Source organism: Pseudorasbora parva, chromosome 17, assembly GCF_024679245.1.
Source record: "Pseudorasbora parva isolate DD20220531a chromosome 17, ASM2467924v1, whole genome shotgun sequence".
Classification (NCBI taxonomy): domain Eukaryota; kingdom Metazoa; phylum Chordata; class Actinopteri; order Cypriniformes; family Gobionidae; genus Pseudorasbora; species Pseudorasbora parva.
In genome coordinates, this window is record NC_090188.1 from 24,294,568 (window position 1) to 24,311,568 (window position 17,001).

A 17,001-nucleotide genomic window follows, 5' to 3' on the forward strand; every position below is an offset into this window, starting at 1 on the left:
AAAAACATTAAATCTCTCTCTCTCTCTCTCTCTCTCTCTCTCTCTCTCTCTCTCTCTCTCTCTCTCTCTCTCTCTCTCTCTCTCTCTCTCTCTCTCTCTCTCTCATTTTTTTTTTCTTTTTACAACAATTATTGCACACAGAAATCCTTTACAGGATCATAACATTCACGCATCCTTGCACGGATGATCGATTCCACAGAAAAATATGTCCAACCATACAAGGAAAAGAAGAAATAAGAAAAATAAATCTCTTTTTAATAAGGGAATATTTTCACCATATTTGTTGCAAATGACCTGAATGTAAATGCAATCAATCAGCGGTAACTTCACTCAAGAACAAGCTGAAGATGTGAGCTACGGGCGCCGTGGAGGGTCAAATGTCGCTCGCTGATGTGTGCGGAAGTGCCGCTGATTCAGATAATAACAGCTGGAGACGCTTCGTGCCAGGAACCTAGAAGCGGATGATAGAGGGGAATTAAAGGACAGACATGGACGGTAATTTGACCCTGAATTTGGCCAACTTCAGCACTCTCTTCGTGTGTATGGTGCTGAAGTTCCCGCAGATATTCGTGCTGATGCGGGCTAGAGCGACCGCTGGAGTCAGTCTGAACAGTCTGCTGCTGGAGCTGGTCGGGTAAGAGATCAGTGCTTTAGGTAACTCAGATTGAGATTAATCTGTTAACGACTGATGCACGAAAGGCCTAAGGCAGATATCCGGAATGAGCTGCATCAAACTGGCAGTGATATGTTTGTGACATATGACATTTAAATATGGTTCGTGCGTGCTTATCAGAAGAGTTTGATATCGGATCGGATGCTGCATTCATTTTCCCCATGCGTCAAATCAACATTAGCGTGCAGCATGACACACTTGTTACATATTGTATAAAAAGCAAAAGCACGGGTTCTCAAACCATGCCTTTCACAGCGATGGTTTGTAAATAGTTATTTTTCTATTGCATTAAAAACGGTGAGAGATTTTAGAGCTAAAAAGTTAAAGTAGAATCAGAATTAGAAAAGCAAAGTAAAATATTAACAAAAACTATCATCGATGAATCGATGATGATAAACGACTGTCCTGAAAACTTCTGTATAAAAAGATTATTAATATCAAACAATTGTGGATCCGGGTGTTAAAATGTCATGTGTAGGCTTATGTTTTTTGATGGGCAAAAAGTTTCAAAATCTGTTCTTCCTCTTGTCCGTCCTTGTGTGTGTAGGTTTCTAGTCTTCATGTCCTATCAGATGTACTATGACTACCCACCCCTCACATACCTGGAGTATCCCATCCTCATTGCACAAGGTGAGATGACATTCTGATGGTTAACCACAAGTGAGTCTGGATTCTGAGTGTTTATGTCCGGTCCTGTGTGTCCACAGATGTCATTGTGCTTCTGTTGATCCTGCACTACAATAGAAACCTGAAGCACAGCCTCATATACGCAGCACTGTATCCTTCAAGCCCAGGCTATGCAGTTTTTCTGGGCACGGAGTCAAAAAAAGAAAGAAGTCTTAACACCAATCAAAACCTCCTTGATTTAAAATAAAATAAAATAGAATGCATATTCCACCTCCTTTACTGCAAGAATCAGCTTTGTGGGTGGATGGCAGCTGCTTACAGTACAGAAGTGGGTGATTGATCTGGCTATGGTGAGAACACGCCAATACCGCTTCATATGCATTTGCATTAGTGTCAAATGCACACTCAGTTAATCTTATTTTGGACATAATAAATTGAGATTAAAGGAAAAGTGTTTTTGCAACATTTACATTAAACAGCATTGAAAAAACAGTTTTCGGTCATGCCTAAAAAATAAAAGGTTGCCATTCTCTCTCAGAGTCTGTGCACATTCATCAGCGCCAGCAGTAAACTGGCACAGCTTCAGTGTCTGTGGCGCTCAAAGGACTCTCGGCAGGTCAGCACTCTCACCTGGGGTCTGGCCACATACACATGTATGGGTAAGTCTCTCTCTCTCACACACACACACACACACAGAAAGCATTTCTTCAGTGTGTCATGTTGATATTGAGTGTTTGCTCTTTTTGTCAGCACGGATCTTCACCACCGTCATCACCACAGGAGACACACAAGGTCAGTAAAGAGCTTAAGTGTTGATTGTTTGGTTAAGTTGTCATCTTTACCTTTCCTCTCCTTCTTCTCCAGTCCTCATTCGGTTTGTCGTCATGACCGTTCTGAACATGTGGGTCACGGTTACAGTGATCTACTACAAACCCCAGGCTGTAAAGCAGGATTAAGACTTGACACTTTCTGTTACATACGATGTATTCTCTATGTGTGGGGTTGGAGTTTTCAGGTCAGCTGTTATTGGATGTAGCACTTTCTTTATTGCAATGTAAAAGATGTTGAGATTTACTGACTGGGGAAGTGTGTCCTACAACCAAAACCCTTTTTATCATAATGCCTTCCATGTGATTTCATTAGTGCTTGCAAGGCACCGTTCATACTTTGTGAGAATCTATTTTTCATTTGTAAATTGAATTTTACATTTTGAAAATCTCCAATTCTATATGCAACAGCGAATATTACAATATTTGCATACTGAAGTGCAATCAGTCTCGTCTTCCTTGCATCAGATCACCATCTTGACACTTTCATTCTTTTGTTCAAATTAAACTTTTCTACATTTATTTTGCTGCCTTGCAAGCACTGCTTTTTTCTTCAGGACATGTGAATCCAGTATCATCTAAATGAGTGTTTTCTTTCCAGTATAATTGCTTTGAATCTCAAATGTGAATGTTGTGGAATCTTAATGTATGAGTTTACGACCAGAAGTCTGACCAAATAGTGTTATAACACAGCACAATACATTCCTAGTGTCCTCTCCTGATTCTTCCATTGTTCTTTTCAGTGAGGTTTCTTCCATGAATGGTTGTTTTAAGTTCCTGCATTTGTACATGTTCAGATATACTGTTATGTTTTTAAGTTAGTAGTTTGGTAGTTGTCTTTTTCTTCTCAGAAAGGCAGTTTTGACTGATAGATTTAGTTTGACCAATTTTCATCTAAAGAACTGTTAAAATCGATTGATATCAGGTTTCTGATCAGACTTTTACTGTAGTTCATACAGGGATGATGTATACATATGCTGAAATATGCACTGTTTTATACTGAGCTGTATCTGCTGATATAATCAAGGCAGGGTTTTCTGAACTGGATAACTTTCACATATGTTGTGATGTTTGCTATTGAAGAAATAATATAAGACTCTTCTGCAGTCGCTCAGATCAAACAAGTAAAAGACAAATGTTTATAAAGATTTATGATTTTTAGGTCTAACACACAACTAATGCCTCTTTCCTAAGTACTTCAATAGACCTTTTGTAAATCAATAAACATTCCTTTTGTGTGGAAATGTTTTAATTACACATAAAATAAAAACTGATTTTTCATATTCATTTTTAGAACCATTCTTTTGTGGTAATTAACTAGATTTTTGTGTTTGCAATAACTCAGTACAGATGTCTTTTTTGTATAATATATATTATTCCTGTGATAAAATCAGACAGAATGACCACATTGTTTATATTAAAACTTTACTTCCTTTTACTACATTCACAGCTATATACCTATTTAACTGACTACTTTGGTTTACAAAAATAAGCAAATGTTATACAAGGTCTCCAAACAACACGGCTACATATGCTTTTCATTTTATGGTCAAACAGTACATCAATATAAAACATGCAAATCTGAAGGCAACGCTTTAAAATAAAAAAAGTGCCCAGACCTGTATAAATAGCAAACCAACTGGTAAGATGGCAGGTCAAATATACGCTGTATATTCATATATATATATAATGTGTAAAATAACACGGATATGCATTCACAGCACACCCAGAGATACACACTGTTTGCTAAGGTGAAGATACACAAAAAAACAAACACTGACCATGACCACTTCAAATCACACACAAAAAAAAATCTACAAAAAACTTCTCGTGAATTTAAACATGGTTTTTAGACATTCCACCGTCTTATGAACATTTCAGTTATGTGCTTGCAAGGTAAATCAGTTTTAGTCTCAAATCATAGCATGAACTTTTAACAGCTGATGACCAAATTCATAAACCTACCAGCTAAAAAAAACAATGCAGATTATTTTCAAATCTGGAAACATTTGGGAAACTCCTGCCCACATGCACAGCTCACATCTAGATGTTGAGCACTGTCACTCATACCCGTTGATAAAGGTTCCTCGTCGGATTACAGTCAACTCATACTAGGGAGTGAGCAGCACAGGAGTCCAGGAGAACATTATGGGATGCATTCATAATCAACAAGGGTTAAAGCAATCTTTGATCGCGCAGTGGGGTAAACAAGGATAAAAACACTACAAGAAGAACACTAGAGTTGCACTTGCATTTATGAAGGAATGAGAAACATATGTAGTGGTGTTTCTAGCCGTTTATGTGGTGTGTTGCACTGTTGTCTATATTCAGCCATTAAAATGTCAACTCAAAAACGAAACCAAAAAATAAAATAAAGACAGGCCCGGTCAGACCCAGCTGTCGTCCACATTCTCTGGCCGGTTCAGTCTTAGCGTTTCAGGTCAACTCTGGCCTTGAATGAAGAAGTAGTTTGGTGTGATGCTGACCATTCAGTTCTGTGTAGATCTGTTGTGCTCTTGAAGTCGAAGCAACCGCATGCCCAGAAAATAAAAGCCATATCACGACAGCAAAGCCTTCATCAACATTTGTGCATCTCTCACTTTTTTTGGATTTGCCAAAATGTGCGAAAAGGTACGACAAAGGTCTTTTGTTGATGTGACAGGAAGAACCCCAAATCACCATGTAGCAGCACCAGATTCCCAATATAAGGTTAACTAGAGAACGAGGGAGAAATCGAGAAAGAAAGACAAAGAGAAAGTTAGTTTCACCACATTTTGACCCAAGAGGACAGAAAAATCCTTCGGTAATGATATAAAAATGCACCACAGCAGCGCACATGCCATCATGCTCAAGAAAAGCAGATTAATGCACCTGCAAACACACACTACAGTTGCAAACTTTTATTGCAAAAGGGAACAAAGACCTAAAAATAAAAATACTGTTTTGATGCACAGTCTCATTCTTTTTCCTTTTACAGTACAGTTGAAATGTCTTCTTGATAAACAGTTTGTAAACACGGTAAGCCAACGGACTCATTTGTTCAGAATGCTGTTTGTAGAGTCTTCTCGCCTCATCTTTGGAGTGTCCAGTCGAGGGGGACTAGGGCAAGAGGGTCAAAGGTCAAAGAAGAAACACAAGCAGGCCAAATACCAATTCTCTGAACAAACCTCCTCTCCTTCAGTATTAAATGAGAAAGGATTGGAGAAACTATTGCGCCTCCTGTGGGTTTGGAGTGTGGAGAGGGTGTTTATGAGCAGAGAAATTGGTACAGAAACTTCTGTTAGGTTATGGCAAATTCTCCATATCCCATCTTGGCCAAATATTTCACACCAATAAGAATGATCACTCACACATGCTTAAATGAGCTTCAAAACCAAACAAATCAATCCAACTGCACTCCCTGACTGTTCCAAAACCTAGTGATCAGCCTAGATACTTTAAAGATTGTTAAAATACTAATGCGCATACAAATATTGCATGAAATGGCCAAATGTTTTACTTGATTTGATTTAGAATTTATAAATAATAGATGTTATTCATATTAAATCTTATCTCATTTTGTACTATTGTATGCATATACTACCCTTCAAAAGTTTAAGATTTTAAGAAAAAATTATACTTTTATATACCAAAGCATAAAATTGATCAGAAGTGCCAAAGACATTTATAATGTTACAAAAGATATCCATTTGAAATAAATGCTGTTCTTTTGAACGTTCCACCATATTGCAGTTTTTACAATTTTTAAAGAAAGTGTATGTAAGATTGTGGCCAAAACTGATACTACAATCACTATCCCCTCTCCCCCTCACCGCGACTCGAAGTTGCCATATAGGCTGCAGGATCAGCAGGAACGTTTGTAGCTGCAGCTGTGGAAACTAGAGCAGAGCTGGCAACCCGGATGTCGAAACGCTACTGACTTTGTGATTGGTAGATCGGTGGAGCTTCAGGCTAAAACACAACATGTCAACATCAACATCAGTTGAGGGCTGCAACAACAACTTTTAAATGACAATATCCTGGCCGGACTACTCACTGTTGTCAGTGATATAAGTATTTGAAATGAACATGATTTCTTAATGTCTAGTGACATATCAGGGACATTTTATGATTAATTGTAATACATTTCTTACATACACTTCCTTTAAGCAGCATAGCCATTTTTAACAATAACAAATTTTCCTAGAGGACCAAATCAGCATATTAAAATGATTTCTGAAGGATTGTGTGACTGAAGAGTAATGTTTGTTATACATTTCTGATCAAATAAGCTTCTTTAAAAAAAAAATTGAATAGTAGTGCTTTTATTGTTTGTTAGGCTTTTAAAAAATGGTAAATGTCTGATATTAAAAAGTAAAACCAGGTATTGCAATATAATTTGCACTATATTTACACTAAAATCTTATCAAATCAATCACGTTTTTACAGATTACCTTAGTTTGCATTTAGATTATTTGACATCAAATACACACTATGTAGGTGGCTTACAAGGTTTTGGAACAGAGCCCCTATACAAGTGGTTACCCTGTTTAAACCCTACACATGCTCCTCAGAAATTAAACGTATGGTCATAATCTACATCATCCACGTCATCCAGAGCCCAGTGCCAGTCCTGAAGCTCCAAATCCAGAGGCCTGCATGTGGAGGAGAGAGCATTCAGCACAACCTTCACCAGTCTCTCTACAGTGAGGTAGTTTGCTAAGGTGAAGCTATACCTTGGTACATTAGAGGTAATTACTATAACTAGCTAAGCTAAAAGATAGGCCACTGATCAATGTCTGCTCAAGCTTTGAATCCTGTACATCTGTGTGTATCTTTAAGTTCAAGATGTATATTCTCTATGTAAGAAGTTTGAAATCTGATGATACCTGAGTTTGATACAAAAGAGAAAAAGTGCTTTGTTAATGCCCAAGTTGTCACCTTGCATCCCAAGTTACAAAAAGTAGCCCAGCGTCACACTGTCCAAGCTTTATATCCGGTTAGCCACCATTAAATGTTATTGTGCTAGCTAAGCACCGCAATTTAACCCTGGAGTGCTCTTTTTCGAAGCATCCTAACGCTGTCTGCAATAAACATCAATACTTTCTCCATCCAACTTCCAGGTCGGTCTTGTTCTCCTCTCACCCAGTGTTGAACTGGGGGTTGAACTGGTCCGGAGCACAGGGTCTGAGACCTTCATCTCTCTTGTCCATGTGCTCTTTGTGGCATTTGATCTGGCATCTCTGGCATTCCAGAGCCAGAGGAGGTTTGAACATGTTCCACAGGGGTTTGGTACAGGCCTCACAGTTGGCAGGGAAGTGGTAGAATAAAGGGGTAAACTCATGACCCTTGTAGTAGATGAAGCCAGATTTCTCCTCACATGCTGTTGGGTCCTTTACGCTGTGCACAAACCTGTGTATAATATAGAGTAGCTCTCTAGTGTGTAACCGGTTCCACAACTTCTGCATTGATTTTATGCACAGCCTTTACAGGACAAGATGTTAAAGGTAGTTCCAGTTCACACAAAAATGAAAGTGTAAATGTCATCATTCACTCAATCTTGTGTTGTTCCAAACTTGCAGGACTATTTCTTTCATGCAATACAAAATGTCCAAGCAGGGCTGTATATGGTGAAGTTTGGTCTTCCATAGTATTTGGAACATGTTAACAGGTAAAACCCACGCATCACACCTCACTACCACAGTAAAAAGTGAATATATTGTTTCTATGGTATGCCGTATCATATGGCTTACAGTGGGGAATTATGTTCGTATAAGTTGTATAACTGACAAGTCATACAACTATAATAAATTGTAGTGTGTGTATCTGGCTTAAGATAAATAATTATGTGAAAATGAATTCCAAAACCACTTCAAAAGTGATGTGTTCTGTTTTTAAACATACTACAAAACCATTGTCTGTAGCATATATAACGCTGGATTGGGCATTCTGCCAAACTTCTCCTTTGTGACATACAGGAATGACGTGAGGTTGAGTAAATGATGACGGTTTTCACTTTTGACTAAACTGTTCTGAAAGGATCTGGTCACCAAGCGTCAATGTAAACCAGGCCTTTAAGTAATCCTCTTACTCATCAGACACTGGGCAATGATACAATAATCCGGGCAATGTATTTGAACTGACACAGCATACATTTTACATTTGCCACATTAAAACACAAGATTGAGCTGGACACAGCTAGCCTGGCTCTGCCCTCCTACGTACTTTCGCTCAATTAGAATTCTCCTTCAGTACTCCGTCTGGGACTGCGGTGTATTTTTAGGTTTTCTCCGAATTTTTTTTTTTACCGGTCCAATCAGTGAACAGAGGGAGTGGCTGAGAACGATGACGTTGATGTTGTGCGCTAGTTTGAGTTGTAGTTCAGTAATTGCGGCGGAGAAAGATGCGAACGAAACAGTTCATTCCGTAGTGGCACCGCTGCCGAATATCCAGAAGTTAAATCCGTAGCAATAACAGTCTTTGCTGAGGTTTATTAGTGGCCCTCCTCCCCAACCGGGTGAATTCGGAAATTTCAATTTTCCAGCTCGCGACGTTAGTGGTGAAGGAGTTGGCTGAAGCCCTATTCAGACGGTAAATGTTTCTCGTGGGGTCGGAAGGTACTTTCATTAAGCTACAGGTGAAAGTCAGTGATTTTATCCGTCTCCCACCACCCGCAGAAAAATCATCAGCCGAATTACCTACTGCTTTTGACAAACACCAAGGTCGTGTGGTGATGTAATAGCTGTCCGAATCCACATCTCTGAGTTTTCAAGAAAATATAACTTCAAAATTCACTGTTTATAATCATTTTTGACCACTGCAGAGCACCGTATGTTGTGCTTTGCTGTCTTTTGAATGCATTTTTTAGACTTGTATTTCTTTAAATGTTGGCAAGTATTTACAAGAGCAATATATTTCATCACCACGCAAAAATAAAACGCAGAAAAGCACAAACATTTGATTTGGGCCATTATTTATGGAAGCATTTTTTCTTATACTAAGCATATGACATTTTTTATTTACAGCAGCATACAATCATGTTACGGACCATGTGCGCAGCGCGTTCCCGATCACAAAACTCTTCCCTCCACCGTGAATAAATCACAATCCGAATGCACAAGATTTAGGATTTATTACGGAGATATAGTAATATATGCCACGTACACATTTATTTTTTATGGGTTTCCATGTGAGAAACAGGCGAAGGGCGCATCATGACATACGTCACGACCAAATGTTAGCGATTGGTTTTGGCAGATCCAATAGTTTTAAACTTCAACAGAGAACCCGCCTTTGCGGAAGTAAACGCTTGTCAATGGAGAGTGGCCAGACTCTCTGTACAAATGAAATGTACCAGAGTCTGGTAAAACCAGGCTAGGACACAGCCACATAATTACCAGAATTTTCCATAAAAACGATCATGTCAAGGCTTACTCCTCACCTGGGTTTGCTGGAAGGTATTGGTCGGCTGGGTCTCCTCATAGATTGACTGCTTTGTACTTTAACAGGAGCTCTGGGAGAAGAGCGGTGAGGGGCGTCTGGAGCTGGAGGTTTTTTGGGTATCTTCTTCATAAGCCGGCTAACCCACTTCTGCTGGTCCTCTTGAGACAAGGCTAACAGCAGTAGATTTTTAGCTGTAGACACGTCGTAGTTCACTGGGGATGGAGAAAGCAAGCACAGTAGAGTCAAACAAGTAAATGGGACAAATTAGTACAAACATACAATACCTTTCCAAAATGTACTGTTTTTGAAATGGCCTCTCTAATGCCCATCAAGGCTGTGTCTATTTGATAAAAAATACAGTAAAAAAGTAAATGTGAAAAATTACAATTTAAAAATAAATATTTGTTTTATTTACTTTTTCTTTTTTTACATTAAATGTAATTTATTCCTTTGATGGTAAAGCATCCTTCTCCAGAAATGATTCAGTTATGATTATTTGGTGCTCAAGAAACATTTCTTCTCATTATAATAAATGCTGAAAACCTATGTGCTGCGTAATTTTTGTGTCAAACATGATACATTTTTTATTCTCAGGATTCTTTGATGAATAAAGCATAAAAAACAGCATTTATTTGAAATAGAAATCTTCTGTAAAATTATAAGTGTAAGAATGTCACTTTTGATCAATGTAATGTATACTTGCTAAAAAGTATCAAATTCTAAATATTTCTCACCTTTCCACTTTTTCCATGACTTTTCCAGTCACGTGTTATTTAAAATAGATACATATTTAGTGTTTTTTTTACATCATTTTAGTACTTTTTCTCTCTCAAAAAGTAATTTCTTCTAGAATAAATACTTTAAAACTGAAAAAGCTTTATATGACTATATTCCCATATTTCCCAGGATCCCAGGAACCTTTTTTAATGCTAAGCATACAGAAACATATGCATGTAAACAAATTAAAATGACCCATTATACAAAAAACACATACAAATTTGAATTAAAATTCACTTAAAATCATTAAGGTAGTAAGAAGGGGGCGACGATCACCTTTGCAGGGGGCGACGATTTCCTCTTTCTTGTCCATGTGGTCTTTGTGGCACTTGATGTGGCATCGTCTGCATTCCAGGGCTGGAGGTGGTTTGAACATGTTCCACAGGGGTTTGGTACAGGCTTCACAGTTAGTGGGAAAGTGGTACAGGGTGGGGATGAACTCATGACCTTTATGGCAAATGTAGCTGGACTTGTCCCCAGGAAGAGGTTCCTCTTGCTCTTTTTTGCTCTCACCCTCGTTAGCGTACAAGATCTGAAGGAACCAATGACAAATGATGAGACTTTTTTTGTTTATCCTGTATCTTATAAAACTTCAACATTTCCAGATTTCCTGGCTGTGGTATCTCTGATGTGCCATTATACCTGAAATATTCTGGGGATTTCTTTGGCGTCAGCACGATAAACGTCCGTCTGAGTTACCGAACGCACATGGAAAAGTTTACTAGAGAATACCAGAGACATAAAGATAAAAGACAAGATAACAAGACTCAAGTCAGTCAAAATGATGCAGGGCAAGATTGCGACAAGCTTGTTTGTTTTAAAGAAATGGATTTGAAGGGTGAAAGGGCTCACTCTATGTCCAACACCATGTAGGGATTGGATAGCTCTTTGTCTTGCTCACTGTTGTAGAAGAGAATCTTCTTGCTGCTCACCACAACATACTAGAGGAGAGAAAAGAAACAAAAGACTCACTGAATCCTGCATGATGGGGTTGTCTGGGATTTCAAATGCAGAAGTATCATGGTACTGTAGTCTAGTACCGCAGCTCTAGTGGTTTAGCTCTTGTTTGCAGTCATTTGAGGTATTTGTCATGTGGTTGTAGACAACATGAAAATGGTTAATTATTCTAATCGAACAGGTTTATTTCATTCACTCACTATTATTTCAGCATGATTTAAATTACTGAAAATGATTTTAGTTAACGATAACACTGACCACACATGTAATGAGTTTAATAAAAAATAATTTACATTCCCATATACATTTATCCTATTTCATAATAGATCTAAATTAAAAGGATAGTTTACCCAAAAACTTTCTTCGTAAGATGCATATGAAAGTCAGTCTGGCAGAAGCTATATATTTTACTTTCTAAACCAAAACTCTTACACAAGCCCATCGCTTCGCTTCAGAAGGGCTTTATTAACCCCTGGAGCTGTATGGATTACTTATAATGGATTGATGCACTTTTTGGGGGTTAAAATTTTGGGCTGCAATTATAATGCTTGGATTAGCCAGGATATTTTTTTAATGCAACTCATTATAGTTACGATTTATCATTATAGGTTTCATCTGAAAGAAGAATCTCATATACACCTAGGACGACATGAGGGTGAGTACATCAAGAGGTAATTTTCATTTTTGGGTGAACTAACCCTTTAAATGCTAATGCAAAAAAAAACTACAGCAATATGTTACACTGTTTACCTCATTTGCATATTGTTTCTACTATCATTATTTAGGTTTTTTTTTAAATAATGAAATTGTGTGCATTGAATACATTCAATTGTGTTTGACAATCTCTAAACTTGTGTCCTGAAAACACTATGCTTGTTACATTTTTTTTTAAGAAGAAAAAAAATTCTTAATTTTTTAATTTCTTTCTTAATTCTTAACTGAATAGGGACAACACAAATATTTTTCCATACTTAACCAGACCTGGAAATTACTCAAATTAAATTCCATACTTTTTAAACTGCGTTGGAACCCTGTCAATAGCTTTTTAGCACCATAGGATCGCATTATCCTTAGCATTCTTCTTATTTAAAAAATGCAATATGCTTATCTAAAAAAAAACATACCTTCCTTTCCCACCCAAAGCGTTTGGTGTTGTTCCTCACTGGTAAAGACAGCCAGCCCTCCAGTCTTGTCTCTGTACAAGAGAGAGGAAGACATGTATAATAAAACAGAGCAGCTTTATTAAAAAAATACACCACAGAAAAGCCTGTCATCGCAAAGCATGGTGTCCCGTGAAGTCTTAAGCGGTCAAAAGGTCATGCACTGAACGCCATGCAGGTCACCTGTGAGCTCAGGCTCTGCAGTGAAGTGAAGGGTGAAAGTTGAACTGAAAATCAGAACCAAACTAAGCAGAAAGAAGGGAGCGTGTCAGAATGATGTGGAGAAAAACAAAAAGAGGAAAGTGAGTAAAAGAAAAAGCTATAAAAGAATAGAGAAGAAAACAAAATGAAAAGAAGTTGGGAAAAGACCTTAACAGTACCTGATAGTGACTCATCAGTGTCCATGTCTGGGCCGCTGCTCATACTGGCCGAGTCAAGCGACTGGATGTTGAGAGAGTTCAATAGGCCGCGCAGCTGCTCAATATCACTGTCTTTACTGTCGAGAGCCATCTGCAGCTCGATACGCACCTGAGACTCGTCTGCTAATTGCTGCAGTAAAAAATTATAATAAAAAAATAGTAAGAAACGAGTACTCTGGCTACCTGTGGAGCAATGTGACATTCTTCAGATGCTGATTAGTGGTCATACTGCTTGCATGTCGTTGATTTCTCTCTGGTATTTGATGATGGTGCTGTTGAGTTTCTCCCTCTCAGAACGAAGCTCCAGCTGCAGCTTCCTGTTTTCTTTCTCCTTCCTCCTTACGTCTGTATCATTTCCACGGCGACTGCCTCCACCTCTGACCTCCTTTCTGTTCATGATCTCTGCCAGCTTGTTCACTGCCTGATAGATAGAAAAGTGCCAACAGAGAAGTGAAAAATAAGTAACAAATCTGGCTCGCTATGTGACGAGTTATTTGCTCAAAGGAAACTGTTCTAGAGGACCTGTGTTTTGAGAGTTCTCTCTGACTGCAGCTGTTTCTCAAGGGCCAGTTTCACTTGAGTGATGGACTGTTCTTCATTCTTCAGGTTCTGCAGGTCTGAAAATAACAAATTACAGAGTTACAGTAAATTCCCACTGTGAGTCAATGCTTGTTCTAAGCTGTAAAAAGAGTATAATATAAATGTATAATATAAACAAACATAGAAGTCAACATATTTAGCCACTTACAGTCTTGTGCCTCCTTCAGCTTGTTGTTGAGTTCTTCCTTTTCATTGGCCAGGTTTGCAACATCATTTGTCAATGTGCGATTAGCTTCCTCTAACTGTATGAAGATGGGAAAATTAAACCCAACAAGTTCCTCGAGACTGCTGCAAAACTAAAAGTGATCTGTGGTTCTGGCTTATTGCTGAAATGCAGTGTAACTCACAGAGGTGATGGTGGTGTCTTTTTCAGCGAGCTCCTGTCTGTGTCTGGCCATCATCTCTTTGATCTCCAGCTCCTTCATGATCTTCTCCTTCTCCAGGTCAGAATACTGTTCCTCCGCAATGGAGCGTGCCAGTTGCTCGGAATCAGCTTTTGTTAGTGTGATCTCCAACTGGGCTGCAAGAGAATCCCTGAGAAAGAGACGAGAAAAAAAAGGTACACAGAAATTAAACTAACATATACACATTCACACTTTAAAACAGCAGTGTGATAAAAAAAAATATATAAAAAAAAATCCTGGCATTTTGACCCAGAAACGTTATGCATATATAATATGACATTACAATGTTGTAATGCAAATACTGTTTTTATATTTCAGTGGATTAAAAACTTTATTTTACACTAGGCTGTGATTTTTCTTCTTGTTATTGGATATAAATCTCACCTTTCCTCCTGTAACTCTTGTAGACTCTGCTGCATGTCTTTATAGAGTTTATTTTTCTCCTCACACTCTTCCTTCAGCTCCCGCACCTGTGTTTTATAAAGTGTCTACATACAGACAGACACACACACACACACACACACACACACACACACACACACACACACACACACACACACACACACACACACACACACTTTTTATGTGAATTTTGCATAGACAATGACTTTTATATGGCACAATGTAAAAACTGTATATTCTATTTCCTAATCCTAACTCCTAAAAAACCTTCACAGATAATGTTCTGCAGTTTTACATTGTAAAAAAAAAGAAAAGAACAAAAAAGTTTTCATATGGTCATATAGATATGTTGTCTATGCGAGTCGTTTTCGTCCTGTGGACCCCCCCCCCCCCCCCCCCCCCCTTTGTTAGACCTTTGAGTGTTCAGTTTGTTTCTGCAAGGGAAAGAGTTTCAATTTCTTACGGAGAAATACTGCTCTGCCTCCAACTGATCCTGCAGTTCCTTCATCTGTCCATCCGAATCCTGACGCTCTCTTGAAACACACACAAAAAATTATCCAATATATTTTTGTAAAAACAGAAGTAAGGTTTTAACCACCAGCTATCAAGATGTGTCTTTGTGCGTTACATCCATTCAATGAGTTCGTATGTATGTGTGTTGCATACTTGCGCAGCTCCATGTTTTGTTTTTCCAGGCTGCGTTTGATTTCCAGCAGGTGGTTGATCTCCTGTTTGAGTTGTTTCTCTGATGTTCGGAGGGTGCTGAGCTGCTGGTTTTGAACTTTCAGGTCATTCTGAGTCAAAGTGCGTTTCTGAACTTCTTGCTCAATCTTCAGACTCAGATTCTTTACCTAGACAAAGAGAAAGATCAGGAGAATCTGTAGATCTTTGTACTTTATTCCTGTGATGGCAAAGCTGAACTTTCAGTAGCCATTACTAGAAGCCATAATAGAAATTCAAAAGAACATTTAAAGAAAGAGCATTTATTTGAAAAATAAATCTCTTGTAAAATTATAAATGTCTTTACTTTCCCTTTTGATCAAGCCTTGTTGAATAAAAGTATGAATTTCTTTGAAAGAAAAAAAAATCTTACAGTTAATAAATGCTAAATAATAGACATATTTGGCCAGAATATTTTATTAAATAACCGGCTATTGGGAGGTGTAGCAAAAATTAATTTATACACTGCACTTACTTCTTCTGTGAGTCTCTCTTTATGCCGCCGCAGTTCCTCTAGTTTCTGCAGTGACTGTTTATAATCACAGTCGAGCATTGAGTTCTTCTTCTCCAGTTCTAACACCTTGTTCTCCACACGCAGTTTAGAGGAACGTTCCTCCTGCAGCTTTTGTTCCAGCTCTAGATGAACACATAAAAACAGACATGTTAACAAGCAATACAATCCTGTTATGTTTACAAAAAACAGCAATTCACCCTTTTACCAAATCCCCTATTTAATTCTTGGCTCGGTCTTGTCTGTCCTAATCTAAACCAGTTATCCCAACAAAACTCTACTGCACCTTTCAAAATGCAATTTACTGTTACGCACTATTCTTAAAATGAAATAAAAACCTGAGTTTTGTGGCTTTTAGTCCATTTATGTTTGTTCTGATGTCTTCAATTTGTGTTAACTACCTGTTATAATAGGAAATATGCAAACACAGGAAAGAAAACTATATTCAAAATATGTTATATATGATCTTTAATCACTCTCATACCCTTCGTTGCCTCAGATTTTGCTCCTTCAATGGACTCCGTAATCTTGTTCTTGTCGGCAAGTCGAGCTTTTGTGGCCTTGTGTGCCGCCTCCTCTTGCTCCAAACCCTGCTGTAACACCTTCAGCTTATAGGTCATGTCAATCTGGTTATTGCTCTTCTCCTATTGGACACACATAGTGGGCAGGACATTAGCAGAGGGGCTGGACATAAAATGCAATAAACAGAGCTTAAACAACAGTATATCAACTTTATAGCTTTATAATAGCCATCTGAGTACATTCGTTCAGCAGTGAATGCTGGGAATGAGGACGGTACAAATGACATTTGAATCCACAACTGGAGCCTCCCACAACAAGAGAGGGAATGAGTATGAGAAAGTATTTTTTTACCTTCTCCAGGTCTGTTAGCTTCTCCTGAAGTTGCCTCTTCTCGGTCTCAGCTTTAGATAGGGCTTGTCTTGCCTGTTTCACTTCTTCCTCCAAACCAGAGATTCGTGCTACGGATAATAATTGGAATATGGATGAACACTTGTTCATGTGAATTGATATGACACTTCCAAAAGAAGGGATACACACGAACCCTGTAGATCAAAGATGGTCTCAGAGCCCTGGGTGTGCTCTCGTTTCTCTGCGTCCAGCGCTGCCTGCAGGCTGATGTTCTCCCTCTCCAGCGTGAGCTTGCTGTTCTCCAGCATGCAGCATTTGTCCTGCAGTTCTCTTGCATGAGCCTCCAACTGCTGCAGCTGTTTTGAGCCCTCTGTCTGAGATTTACGCAGCCGCGTAGCCGCATCAGATTCTGCCCGCAGTAACGCATTCGCCTCATCCAGCTGCCAGAGAGACACATGGGTTTGTCATAGAAATGACATTATGCTACTAGGATCATTCTGTTACTTTACAACACGAGAGACACATAGCAACAGGTGTTTGTCCAGAAATACAGACACTTAATCCTGGAAACTTTACTTTTAAGAAACAGATTGTTGTTTTTAATAGACACTGTATTAATCTGATTAAAGACT

At 38.5% G+C, this 17,001-nt stretch overlaps 2 protein-coding genes across 4 annotated transcripts in view; one reads left to right on the forward strand and one right to left on the reverse strand.

Moving 5' to 3' along the window:
• The first annotated feature begins 355 nt into the window (after positions 1–355).
• slc66a3 (solute carrier family 66 member 3) lies at positions 356–2,420 on the forward strand. Its single transcript, XM_067422212.1, has 7 exons — positions 356–634; positions 1,221–1,303; positions 1,381–1,450; positions 1,593–1,650; positions 1,839–1,959; positions 2,051–2,092; positions 2,165–2,420. Exons 1-7 carry the CDS (start codon positions 489–491, stop codon positions 2,254–2,256), a joined length of 612 nt encoding a protein of 203 aa, XP_067278313.1. The 5' UTR covers positions 356–488; the 3' UTR covers positions 2,257–2,420.
• A 1,115-nt stretch (positions 2,421–3,535) lies between these two features.
• rock2a (rho-associated, coiled-coil containing protein kinase 2a) overlaps positions 3,536–17,001 on the reverse strand; it is a 73,929-nt gene continuing 60,463 nt past the window's right edge. The window contains exons 14-31 of one of the 3 annotated variants that reach the window (XM_067422211.1): positions 16,563–16,809; positions 16,373–16,479; positions 15,984–16,143; positions 15,464–15,624; positions 14,935–15,119; positions 14,732–14,801; positions 14,251–14,354; positions 13,810–13,996; positions 13,611–13,704; positions 13,385–13,479; positions 13,092–13,283; positions 12,824–12,992; positions 12,408–12,478; positions 11,179–11,267; positions 10,969–11,047; positions 10,603–10,858; positions 9,548–9,761; positions 3,536–4,841 (exon numbers count right to left, since the gene is read on the reverse strand). In XM_067422211.1, coding sequence (XP_067278312.1) covers positions 4,838–4,841; positions 9,548–9,761; positions 10,603–10,858; positions 10,969–11,047; positions 11,179–11,267; positions 12,408–12,478; positions 12,824–12,992; positions 13,092–13,283; positions 13,385–13,479; positions 13,611–13,704; positions 13,810–13,996; positions 14,251–14,354; positions 14,732–14,801; positions 14,935–15,119; positions 15,464–15,624; positions 15,984–16,143; positions 16,373–16,479; positions 16,563–16,809 — 2,484 coding nt within the window. In that variant the 3' untranslated portion in view covers positions 3,536–4,837. The other 2 variants (XM_067422210.1, XM_067422209.1) reach the window with 2 other exon arrangements.

What these genes read in the sequence shown, in the direction of transcription:
- slc66a3 (XM_067422212.1), top strand. Translation starts at nt 489, where the DNA reads ATGGACGGTAATTTGACCCTGAATTTGGCCAACTTCAGCACTCTCTTC. An exon ending in GGGTGATTGATCTGGCTATG is followed by an intron (nt 1,651 to 1,838) that starts GTGAGAACACGC and finishes ATTCTCTCTCAG; the next exon opens with AGTCTGTGCACATTCATCAG. An exon ending in GGCCACATACACATGTATGG is followed by an intron (nt 1,960 to 2,050) that starts GTAAGTCTCTCT and finishes TCTTTTTGTCAG; the next exon opens with CACGGATCTTCACCACCGTC.